At 36.2% G+C, this 13,376-nt stretch overlaps 1 protein-coding gene across 3 annotated transcripts in view; it reads left to right on the plus strand.

Moving 5' to 3' along the window:
* The window catches only part of dock11 (dedicator of cytokinesis 11), a 99,451-nt gene that overhangs the window by 51,319 nt on the left and 34,756 nt on the right, over positions 1-13,376 (plus strand). For all 3 annotated transcript variants that reach the window (XM_051899080.1, XM_051899081.1, XM_051899082.1), the window contains 10 exons: positions 815-996; positions 5,788-5,901; positions 6,444-6,504; positions 6,580-6,668; positions 7,580-7,694; positions 10,401-10,467; positions 11,374-11,421; positions 11,611-11,753; positions 12,835-12,950; positions 13,107-13,244. In XM_051899080.1, coding sequence (XP_051755040.1) covers positions 815-996; positions 5,788-5,901; positions 6,444-6,504; positions 6,580-6,668; positions 7,580-7,694; positions 10,401-10,467; positions 11,374-11,421; positions 11,611-11,753; positions 12,835-12,950; positions 13,107-13,244 — 1,073 coding nt within the window. The remainder of the gene's footprint in view (positions 1-814; positions 997-5,787; positions 5,902-6,443; positions 6,505-6,579; positions 6,669-7,579; positions 7,695-10,400; positions 10,468-11,373; positions 11,422-11,610; positions 11,754-12,834; positions 12,951-13,106; positions 13,245-13,376) is intronic.

Below are 13,376 nucleotides of genomic sequence, written 5' to 3' on the forward strand. Positions count from 1 at the left end.
AAAAAAAAAGTATATACTTTTTTTTTTAACCACAAATGCTCGTCTTGCACTGCTCTGCGATGCGCCACGCATTACGTAATCACGTTGGAAAGGTCACGCACGACACAGGCGGAAGTAAGGCGGGAGGGCGAAAAACTCCATCTTATTTTCTCCCCCAACATCGTTTTACCTTTTTTTGTAAAAGGCATTTGACTTACTCGTTGCATGTTTGCTTTGTAAACATTTGCTCTGTACTTCTGCCTACAGTACGTCACACATGACCTTTCCAACATGATTATGTAATGCGTGGCGCATCGCAGAGCAGTGCAAGACGAGCATTTGTGGTTAAAAAGTATATATATATATATATTTTTTTTTTTTTGAAAATGACCAAACGTTTCACTAGATAAGACCCTTATTCCTTGTCTGGGATCATGTAGAACCCTTTGAAGCTGCACTGAAACTGCAATTTGGACCTTCAACCCGGTGAACCCCACTGAAGTCCACTATATGGAGAAAAATCCTGGAATGTTTTCCTCAAAAACCTTAATTTCTTTTCGACTGAAGAAAGAAAGACATACAAATTTTGGATGAAATGGGGGTGAGTAAATTATCAGGAAATTTTAATTCTGAAGTGAACAAATCCTTTAAGTACCATTTGCATATAAGCATCTTTAAAAGTTTTGCGTCATTAGGATGCATGAAATAAAAGTGAAGCTTGTTACTTTCTACTAAAAGGCCACACAGATTTCAAAAACAAAAAACATTCATAAGAAATGTCAAATTAAATATTGCTAGTACAGAACATTGCTGACCCTCAAAGGATATGTTTCAGATCAGAGTTTGGAGTACAGCCTGACTGAGGACTACTGCAAAAACCATTTCCTGGTGGGTCTGCTTCTGCGAGAGGTGGCCGATGGACTCCAAGGCTGTCCAGAGATCAGACAGCTGGCTGTGGCCGCACTCAAGAACCTCATGATCAAACATGCCATGGACGACAGATACAATGCTTATAAGGTAAGTTATGTAAGTGTACAAACATATGTATCATTTTACAAGTGTAAATCACATTTTCTTGTTTGCCATGTCCGTGTTGCTGCTGAATTGACAGGTGTTATTACTTGACCCCAGAAGGATGATTGCTGTTTTGCATGTGCAACTTTACATAACTGTTTTATAACATGTTAATATTAGGGGGCTTTCACACAAGTTTGCTGCAAGTCAGAGCCCGAGTACGAGTGTGACTGTTCCCAGCGCCCCCCGCAGCGTTGGTCTGGTTGTAATTTGCCCGCTTTTTAAAACAAAGTTACACCACTGCATCTTACATCATCACAAATGTGCATGGTGCATGATATATATATATATATATATATATATATATATATAATATATTTATTTAGTGCTATTATGCGCAGCAGAGTGTACGGCACTCACATCTACTGTATGTGCATCGCATTAAGGACGGCTTTTTTGCTGCTTGCAAACAGACTCTTTTGAGGAGACAGCTGATTGTGAGCCATTACTTTGCCACTCGTATCCAAGGTGAATCATCACCACTGTCATCTAGGTTTTGTTTAACATAGTCATCGGCCAAAACATGTGCGCATGTTACCAGTGTGCTCCCGGGTCCACATAACAGCTTGCTCGTGATCAATTTTTCATGTGAACCATGCTGTTTCGAACTAAACTGCCAGTGTGAAAGCACCCTCAGTCTCTATCAGTCTTTTATTTTGCACTATTGGTTTAATTAGTAGTGTTTACTACTAAGGCCCATTCACACCAAGGATTATAACGATAACGATATAGTTAAATTTTATTCTAAATATAGTCCACACCACAACGATGATGGCACAGATAAACAATATCATTGGAATCACTTTAAGAACAATTTTTTTCTAATTGATCAGTGATAAAATCATTGACAGCCGATCAGAATCCATCCTGCTTTCGGAGCTCTAGCGTTTAAAGTGGCAGATGACAAAATGGCAGCACTTTAATCAACCGGACTAACATAGAAACTTCATAAAAAAAGCTCACATTAGTGTGAGTTCTGAATATGTAAAATCTAGTTTATTTGTGTCAGGCATGGGTGCTGTAATAATCGCACAGCTCGGGAAAAAATTCAAAGAACAGTTTTTAATCTAAGGGGCTGTTTACACGACACCGTTTTCAACTGAAAACGTAAAACTTTTTATGCATTTTGGCTGTTCATTTACATGACAACAGCATTTTGGGTGCCTGGAAACGCAAACTTTTGAAAACAGGTTTATGTTTAAAAAAAACATTTAAAAAAAAAACAAAAAAAAAATTGGTCAGATAAATATACCAAGTTTAGTGTTTTGTTCTTCCCTCATATTAAAAACACTTTGAAAAATATAAAACATTTTCCTCGTATTTTGATGGGTTAATCAACTTGTAGGGTCATTAAAAACAAAAATCCCCTTCACTTTGGGCCACTACTGTAAGTGTAGTTAAAGGTTTCTGTATATCATACACAGGAACTCATGTACAGGAAGCTATTTGAGATGACCACAATGAATAAGCAAGTCGAGGTTATTAAAATGTGTGACATTTGCATTTTATCTTATCACGGTGGGTGGCTAACAACAATAAAAGAAATCCTCGAGTTGCGTTCATGCCGTTGTCGCCATAGCAAGTAACTGCTGCACATTGTGTTTGCATTCACCTCAGACAGACGTCTTTCTGTTATGCAAATGCCAGTGTGTCCAGATTAAAGTTCCAGATCGTTGCCACAGACATGGCTCTTGAGCTGCCGCTGCAATCGCATTTCTTGAGAAGTCACTATGATCCGTTTGCTTTGAAGAACACATTTATTTTTTTTAACATTGTGACTCAGCTACTGGTGCCAGAATCTCTGTAAATGGAATCATGGGGTAATTTCTAAAAAACAGTGAACATCAGAAGCTAATATGTTTTTAGCCAGTTTTTAGATTTAAAACATGCCTAGACACAAAAATGACAGGAATGACAAGAATGACTTTCATTTTATAAACACAAATGGGACAAATCATTTCAGGAATATTTCGTACAAGTTTAGTCTTAGTCTTCAGTACAATTTTAGTGGTGATTGCTAAGGCCAAAGTTAGGGATTTGACAAATCTTATTATAGTTCTGTGATTATTTACTCACTTTCATGTTGTTCTGAATGCTGTTACTTTTCTAAGTAATAAAAGACTTGTGTTATTTGCCATGTAATTTAGAGAATATCATAGAGACATGTTATTTCAGTATTATTTATATAATATTCTTTTTACTTATACATATGATATTTTAAGTTTTCATTTTAATTTTATTTTAAATGTTATTATTTTGTTATTATTATATCTATTTAACTGTAATTTTTTTTATTTCAATTGTAGTTAAACTTATTTAAGCTAGTTAGTTTAGTTAGTTCAGTTAGTTGCCAAGTTAGCATTTCTATTTTAAGCTTTTCATCTAATATTTTATTTTATTTTAGCTTTATTTCAAATAACGAAAACATTTTTTGCAATGATTTTTAATTGTTTTAGGTTTAGTTATCAATAACAACACTGAAAGACACTTTGATTCTTTTGACTTGGGCCAGTAAGTAGATGTCTGCATCCCGTGGCTCTCCCGCGGGAACTGCGTGACCCGATCCAATTGCTTGTGGCGCGGGATTAAATTTTCTAAATTTTTAAGCTCTGGTGTACTTTGGATGGGAGAGGGCAGGTCTGACAATAGCCCAGCCTCTCCCGAAATCCTTTGACAACAGCACATCCGCCCTTGAACTTGAAGTGAACAAAACTTTCTGCATTGGCGGCGTTTAGTTCCCTGCCCTGAGCAACCTGGCAATGTTCTTTACATCCCGGCCACAATTGCACCTTCAGAGAGAATATTCAGCCATTTAAAATTCAACATTCATTTGTGGTTGGATTTTGGAGGAGAGACTTTCGGTATTGAAACCGTCGTCAGTCAGACATTCTGTTCTTGCATGGATGTTTAAATAAAGATTTCATTTTGCATAGCCAGCATAGCCAACAGTTTTCATTTATTTGTATTTTTGGCTCATAATTTTCAGTGACAGATGTTGTATTTAATTTAGCCTATTTTTCTCTATGACATTTTTTTACTGTGTTGACAGATATAAATATGACAAATAAAATTCTTGTATAGCCAATATTTTATATTTGTTATCCCCAGTCATTCTCTCTTTCTTTACGGAAATTTAAATGTGAGGTTCTGGAAATGAGATCTACATTTAGTGGGATTAGTCGGGTCTGGAAGAAAAACATTCTAAGCGGATAGTGGTTGAACACAGAGTGAATTTTAAGCGGGAGCGTTTGGGTGTGGAATAGAACCTAGTATTTAACACTGACCAACTATTTAAATAGTTGGTCAGTGTTTGCTGTAACAGTTAGCAGCACACTTTCAAAGTTCCACCTTCAGGCCCCACCTGTATAGGTCTGCTATGGGTAATTTCATATATGCTATTTGTGCAGCAGCAAGTATGTCTTACATCCCCACAGCAGCATGTCTGTGAATGTATTGGCTCTACAAAAGCAGCAGCTATATCAGCAATAGCAGCAGCAATAATCAAAAGCAGCAGCAATAACAGCAGCACCTATATCAGCGATATCAGCAACAGCAATAATCAACAGCAGCAGCTGCTGCAATAATCAACAGCATCAGCAATATCAGCAGCAGCTATATCAGCAATAGCAGCAACAGCAATAATCAAAAGCAGCAGCAATATCAGCAGCAGCAGCAGTAATCAGCAGCAGCAATAATCAGCAACAGCAATATCAGCAGCAGCAGCAATAATCAGCAACAGCAATATCAGCAGCAGCAGCAATAATCAGCAACAGCAATAATCAACAGCAGCAGTAATAATCAAAAGCAGCAGCAATATCAGCAACAGCAATAATCAGCAGCAGCTATATCAGCAGCAGCAATAATCAGCAGCAGCAATAATCAGCAGCAGCAATATCACCAGCAGCAATATCAGCAGCAGCAATAATCAGCAACAGCAATAATCAGCAGCAGCAATATCATCAGCAGCAATAATCAGCAGCAGCAATATCACCAGCAGCAATATCACCAGCAGCAATAATCAGCAGCAGCAATATCACCAGCAGCAATATCACCAGCAGCAATATCAACAGCAGCAATAATCAGCAACAGCAATAATCAACAGCAGCAATAATCAGCAGCAGCAATAATCAGCAGCAGCAATAATCAGCAGCAGCAATATCAGCAGCAGCAATAATCAGCAACAGCAATAATCAGCAGCAGTAATATCAGCAGCAGCAATAATCAGCAGCAGCAGTAATATCAGCAGCAGCAATAATCAGCAGCAGCAGTAATCAGCAGCAGCAATAATCAGCAACAGCAATAATCAACAGCAGCAGTAATAATCAAAAGCAGCAGCAATATCAGCAACAGCAATAATCAGCAACAGCAATAATCAACAGCAGCAGCAATAATCAGCAGCAGCAGCAATATCAACATTTTTGATATACATTACCATGCTAAACTCTTTCGAGACTTGTCATGATTTTCTTCAGTTATTGTGTAATATATAGCAAGATTATTGTTAAAATAGTTTGTTTCTGCATTATTAAAATCATGGAAGCTTTTGAAAAGTAGATGTTGTTCTTTGAAAGCCACAGGGCACACACAGAGTAACAGTGTTGAAATATACACAATTAAACAAACACTAATGGAAAGTCAATTCTTTAGCTGCAGTCATTGGTAAGTGACTTACAATGCCTTCCATTCTTTCTGCTACAATGTGTCATAATCATTCATTTACTATTAATATGACAGAACCAACAGGCCCGCATCTGTCTGCTGTACCTGCCACTGTTTGAACTGCTGTACCAGAACCTGAGTCAGATGAACAGCCCAAGGCAACTCTGTAGAAATGACCTCGGCATGATGGTAAACACCCCTTTCTCTCTTATCTGGGATCAACAATGACTCTTCATCTGTTCTCTGCCATTAATATATTATGAAATTTGCATTGCTTAATGGATTGAAACTTCACAAACGTCAGTCCAAAAAGATAAGATTAGCTAGCATTAGTTAACATATTTCATGGTAATGTTAATCAACTTTCATTCAATACCATCTGATACCTTCGAAATGGATATTTTGCATATTGTTATTTTTAGCTTTACAGAATTAAAAGTATAATATGATTCAGATAAAATACTGTATATGTGCTGTTTTAGAGTTTACAGATGGACCAGTTGTTTTCCTTTGTTTTAGCTGTTTTATCTTGTCAGCAGTGTGTGTTGATTGTGGGTGTGTGTGCTGTGTTTCAGTACTATATTTACCAATTGGGTTTACTTTTACACTGTTGTATAACTCGAGACATGCGAGTGCTACATTTAAATTCCATGTTCTAATGTAAATGTTAACCTTGCAAGTTCTTGATCGGGACTTGGATAAGCACTTCCTGTTTTCCCATGCTCCTTTAGTACCGGGATGATTTGTCACTGGACAGCCGCAGGAGCAGCACTATCGTTGATAAGGAACCTAGTGAGTATCAAAGTTTTTTGACAACAGAAGTTACAAGTAACACACTCACACAGTCTGCATTTGTGTGTTTCACAGCCGGTGTCGCTGCCCAGAATGGACATGTTAGGAAAGGGGAGTCCAGAGGCTCTATATATGGAGATCCTGGCACTCCAGACATCAATGAGGTGAAACAGAGGCAGCCATGATTTCACTACAGATGTCCAGTGTTGGGGAATGTTACTTTTAAAAGTCAAACTCACCGATTATGTTACATTTGTTACTTTTTATGGAAACGCAGTAGGTTAATTCTTCCTTTTTACATATATACTACTGTTCAAAAGAATCCTGAATAATAATAATAATAATAAATGTTTCTATAGCAGCAAATCAGCATTGGCATAGTGCTCATGAGACACTGAAGAATGGAGGAATGATGCTGAAAATTTAGCTTTGCATAACAGGAGTTAATTGCATTTTAAAGTATATTAAAATGTAAAACAGTTATTTTAAATTGTAATAATATTTCACAATATTACTGTCTTTACTGTCTTTTGATCAAATAAATGCAGCCTTGGTGAGCATAAAAAATCTTACAGACTCCAAACTTTTGAACGGCCATGCATAACATTTTATATATATATAAGACCTTATAATATTAATCATTATGCCATGATATATGTTGTTTTTTAAGTAAATTATATCATAAAAATATATATATATATATATATATATTTTTTTTTTTTTAATGATATAATTTACTTAAAAAACAACATATATCATGGCACGCACAGCAAATAACACTTTTTTTAAGCATAAATCACACTCATAACTGCTATAATCTCTTAAATATACCCGTTTTTCCCCAGTGTGTGGAAGGGACAGATTTGCATTTACATTTGTCAGTTAATAAATTAAATAACATGCGTTAATGAAACATTAATGTGGCTATTATGGTATAAATTTAACAAGTAATGCATTACTCATTTTATGAAAAAAATAAATAAATATGCGTAACGTTACCCCAACACTGCAGGTTACCTTATTTACATTACAAATATAATGAATCATTTTTAATGTTTTTTTTGCTTCTGCTCAGTTACACAGGCGTGGCTCCACTATGAGCACTGGACCCGCCGCTGGCCGTTTGGGGCAGTATGAGGTCAGAGGGCTGCTTCTGTGTTACCTGCACATTGTAAGAACTTTGTCAGATGGTAAGCACACTTAAGGCTTTTGTTATCATTATAAAACACCACCAGAATTATAGTCATGATTGTAGCCTTATTTTCAGATCAGCTTCAAAGGGTTAGTTCACCCAAAAATGAAAATTCTCTCATTAATTACTCACCCTCATGTCGCTCCACACCTGTAAGACCTTCGTTCATCTTCGGAACACAAATTAAGATATTTTTGATAAAATCCAATGGCTCAGTGAGGACTGGATTACCAGCAAGATAATTAACACTTTCAAATACCCAGAAAGCTACTAAAGACATATTTAAAACATTTAATGTGACTACAGTGGTTCAACCTTAATGTTATAAAGCGACGAGAATACTTTTTGTGCACCAAAAAAAAAAAAAAAAAATAACGACTTTATTCAACAATATCTAGTGATGGGCGATTTCAAAACACTGCTTCGTGAAGCTTCGAAGCTTTACGAATTGAATCAGTGGTTCGGAGCGTGTATCAAACTGCCAAAGTCACGTGATTTCAGTAAACGAGGCTTCGTTAGTGTTTTGAAATTTTAATGGTTGACACCTGGGGGTCGTGACTTTGGCAGTTTGATACATGCTCTGAACCACTGATTTGAAACAAAAGATCCATAAAGCTTCGAAACTTCGAAGCTTCATGTTATAACTATAATAACCTTTTTAGGTGTGTTTCAAAACATCTAGCAACGCCCTAGCAACCACCAAGAATATTCCTCACAACCAGCCTAGCAACCAGCCAGAACACCATAACAACCACAAAGCAATGTCTTAGAAACCACTCAGAACACCAAAGCAACTACTTAACAACAAAAACCACAGAGAATAGCGTTGTGATGGACAAGCACTGTTCACATTTTCACATTCACATATAGACCTTATGCACCAGAGAAACAAGCATGCAGCCATCTTGTGTTTGAATTCCATTTTTTTGCGGTAGCTCTGTATATTTCTATGGCATCGCTGTCGAAGAGTATTAGCTGGTAAACTGAATTTAATTATTGTGTATTAGTGTTGACAAAAGTTATCATGAGCATTGTAATGTTTAAAGCGGATGTCATAACAAATTTCATTTTAAAATGAGCCGTTCAATCATAAATCGGTAAGATCTTATCTTGATGCTGTGGAAAAACACAACGAGTGCGGGGCTACATATGTCTATTCGGTTAAGTCTGACGTCACGCAGCAGCGCTTCCGGGTCCAAACGCTATTGTGTATATAAGGCAGTATTTTTTATAATACTTTTTCTCATACCACAAGAAAACAACAAACGGTGCTAATATACACACATGATGTGGTGTAATACTACCAAAAAATTATAATCATTATCTCCATACCAAAATCCCAGATGGCCAGACAGTGATTCATCTTATAAATCATTAAAATGTTAATGTCTGTGACGCAGTGACCATGGAGACTGTTGTGTAGACTGTAAATATTTTAAATGTTTAACTTCAAAATGTTAAATGTTTAATATGAATAAATAGCGCTCATAAAGGCCGTCGAGATGACATTCTCAAGTGAAACGAGTCGGGGCTTGGACCCAGAAACGGCGTTCCTTACGTCACGACTTAACAAGCGGATAAAACATATTGTTATCATGATTTTCTGTAACGCTGCTTTGAAACAGTGCGTATAAATAATAACCCAAAAATACAAATACATTTGACTTGACCTGAACAGAACAGATTGCTGTTGTACCCAAATGTAACACGTGAACTATGGGTGGCAGCTGTTGTTGATCTTTACATGACAGCTGTTTAAATTCTATGGAAATCTGTTGAATATTCGTTGGAGATCCGTGGGTGCAGATTTCACACACAACTATCCTCTTATGACAGATCCAACTTCAATCCAGGGTTTATCAGTCCTACTCTCAGGTTCGTCTGTTTGTCGGCTCATTTGCAGAGTGACGCTTGACATAAGTTGGGTGTGTCAGATAGGTGAGGCACCTAAAACATGCACCCAAAAAGTGCTGGAGCAGTATTGAGAAACTGATTTAAACAAGTTGGTGCCTGGTCTTAGATCAAGAGTTTCCACGGTCATAGAAAACCTGGAATTGTGATTTAAAGGCTGGGAAAAATCACAGAAATTCCTATTGAATTTGTTTTTCCTAATATTTCTCTGCTCTAAAATAGTACTCACAACATCGGCTAGATATTGTGAGTTCCTGTTTAGAGTAAAACTTGCTCACAATTGACCATCACTTCTTATTTGAGACATTATTGTACATATATTATTAATATACTAGTACATATATTATTAATTTGGGTCGCACTTTATTTTAAAGTACTTGCACTTAAGTGTACTTACAGTGTACTTACCTAAGAAAGTACTGGTTAATATAAGGTAACTACAGGGGTTAAGGTTAGGTTTAGGGGTAGGTTCAGGGTTAGTACCTAGTTATTGCCCAGTTATTGTAATAACTATAATAGTACATAGTATGTACATAGGGAACAGGACTGTAAAATAAAGTGCTACCAAAATTTGTAATCTGAAATCCATCCCAATTATCACTATGAAAAAAAAACTTATCTAGGAATGAGTGGAAAGGACATGGAAAAGTAATTGGTCAAAGAGCGTGGGAACCTTGTGGATCCGTGGGATCCTGGTTTTCCTGAAACTCTTGAGAACGTGATTGTAATAGGAAGAGTTGAGCTATGTTGCGTTAATGTTTATCATTCTGTCTTGCTTAATGTCTTCCTGTAGATACTCTGATGGCATACTGGTCTAAAGTCAATCCACAAGACGTCATGAACTTCCTCAGTCTGCTCGAGTGAGTGACATACTAACTTCGTCATGCGGTGTTGTCCTGACCAATGTTGATCTAATTATTCAGCTGTATCTCAATCTTGTGTTCCTACACAATCAGATGGTTAATCATACAAGATAAGTCAGTATGATTTTTTTTAATGTTTTTGAAAGAAGTCTCTTATGTTCAACTATTTATTTGATCAAAAATACAGTAAAATAGTAAAATTTTATTACAATTTATAATTACGGTTTTCTATTTTGAAATATTTTAAATTGTAATTTATTCCTGTGATGTCAAAGCTGAATTTCCAGCATCATTACTCCAGTCTTCAGTGTCACATGATCCTTCAGAAATCATTCTAATATGCTGATGTGCTGCTATACAAACATTTCTTATTGTTATCATCAAAATAACTGTGCTGCTTAATATTTCACTGCTAAATACAAGTATTGAGGTATTCCACCATGTTTCTCACTGACATGCCCCCAACTCGTAAAGATCAGGGCTTAAAGAAAATCCCAAGCTTCCCACTTTGTGGTGCTGTTCATGTGCGTTCAACAGGCAAATACGATCTTTCTGACAAAAAAAAAGAAAAGAAAAAGACTGTATAAGAAGAAGTTTCCAGAAATTCCCACTTTAGGGCACCTTGTGGTGTCACTAAGAATGCAGCACACAGTTGTCTTGCTTTTTGAATTGTGTTCTGACACAGTTTGGAAGATGTGAAATCCAGCTTGTGTAGCTGGAAGCAACTGTATACTTGCAGAATATTTCAGGTCTTATTCTGGGTTTCTAGCCTTAAAAATTGTTTGAGAATATAAAATTCTGTTGCCAGAAAGTAATTCAAGACCCAGAAATATGTTAATTTGTCTCTCTGTGTTTATCTAGGTTTCTATCATTAGACTAATTTTCTGTCTTCTCTGATTGTAGGATCTGCATAGTCCAGTTCCGCTATATGGGAAAGCGAAACATCAGTCGGTATGCTTAAGGGTTAACCACATTCAGATCATCTATATTTACATGAACCACAACTATAACTTTATGCTGCCTGCTATCGTGTCATCAAAGTCAGATCTTTACATTTCATTCAGGGTCCTGTGTTTTTAAGCAGTGGTATTAAGATTAGCACTGTTGCGAACAATACATCTTTGTTTGTATGATGTTTAGGAGTCAGGAACCGTGGGTGTCGAAACTCTTTACCCCTGACAGGAAGTCTCAGACCATGCCGGTTCTGCGTAGCCGAGGAAGTCTTATGCAAGCAAAGCTGCAGCAGTTCAGCACTATGGACACCTCATTCACTCTGAACATGGGTAATCTGTGTACTCCTGAAGATTTATACCCTTCAATCTGTGAAAAATCACATTTTGCTAAGAGATTTTCTGCTCCTATAATGCTCTATTATGATTTTTTTAATAGCATCCATTAAAAAAAATACTGCCTTATATACACAATAGTTCAAAAGTTTGGGGTATGTAAATTTTTGTTAAAGTTTTTGAATAAAAACTGTTTTTTAAAATATAAAAGAATCCTAATTTTGGTTTAAACGTCTTCAGCAGATTATCAATGTGTACATTAAAAGCAATTTTTCCATCTAACCATATACAGTACCTAAACATTTATAAGAGCAAACTCTTTCATTGGTTGTACCATAAAAAGTTGATATATTACCACATCCGTTATCCTAGAATGAGTACGACTAAAAATCATATATTTTGTCTTTTTTTAATTTAAGTTTCAACTGTGACAGTGAATGTTGTATAACGTTAAATGCATGATGTAAGTTCAGTAGAGCTTGATTTAAAGATGATGCTACAGTATAAATGATTGTGTTGTCAGCGTACAGATGTATAGTAGCGGAATCCACTCCAAAGCCTAAATCATTGATAAAAATAGAAAACAAAAGGGGAGCTAAAATGGATCCTTGAGGAACTCCTTTTTTACTTGATGGAAAGGGGAACTATAGTTTTCTAAACATACACTTTGAGTGTGCTCAAAAAAATAGTTTTCAAACCATTTTTTTGATCAATTTAATTCATCCTTGCTGAATAAACTGTTCATTTAAAAAATAAAAGAACTTACTGACCCCAAACTTTTGGTAATTAGTATATATATATATATATATATATATAATCACTGAAATGCCAAAAAGCATAAGTTAGTTTATGAGAAAGTATATTAAAATAAAAAAATGACACCCTACAGCTGAATTCACTACCATAGTAAACTGAGGCCTTTCATCTCTCTTTGCATAACATAATTTATTATGGGTTTTTTTTTCTTGAATCTAGTCTTATAAGTACAAAATGAACAAGAAAACTACAGAATTCATTGAGTGAAGCCAGTTGTTTTCATTTTGCATCTAATGTGTAATTGTGGAATCTTGTATTTTAGTTGGAGGTCCCACAGAAGCAGAGACCAACCACCAGTCTTTGCTTGAGGGGAATATGTCGACAGAAGCCTGCCTTACCGTGCTGGATGTCCTCTCACTCTTCACTCAGAGCTTTAAGGTAATCACCATTCCAAACATTCAAGGAAGAGTTTTTTTGTTTTGTTTTTTAACTTGGATAAGTGTTCTAGAGTTCATAATGAAGCTAAAGATTTAGTTCTAAATAGATAGATTGATTCTTCCATAAACTGATAATGTGATTAACGGATCCTGACAGAATCAGCTGCTGGACAGCGATGGTCACAATGCTCTGATGACGAAGGTCTTTGACACATACCTCACTTTACTGAAAGTCGGACAATCAGAAGCAGCAATCAAACACATCTTTGCCTCTCTGCGAGCCTTTATCATCAAGGTGAGATCAATATATTTCTTTTATAAACCTTTAAAGGAATAGTTTACTCGATTATTTACTCACCCTCTTGTCGTTCCCAACCTAAATGCTGTTTGGGGTTTTTTTTTCTGTATAACACAAAAGATGCAGGTT

Source organism: Ctenopharyngodon idella, chromosome 7 (genome assembly GCF_019924925.1).
Source record: "Ctenopharyngodon idella isolate HZGC_01 chromosome 7, HZGC01, whole genome shotgun sequence".
In the NCBI taxonomy this organism is placed as follows: Eukaryota; Metazoa; Chordata; class Actinopteri; order Cypriniformes; family Xenocyprididae; genus Ctenopharyngodon; species Ctenopharyngodon idella.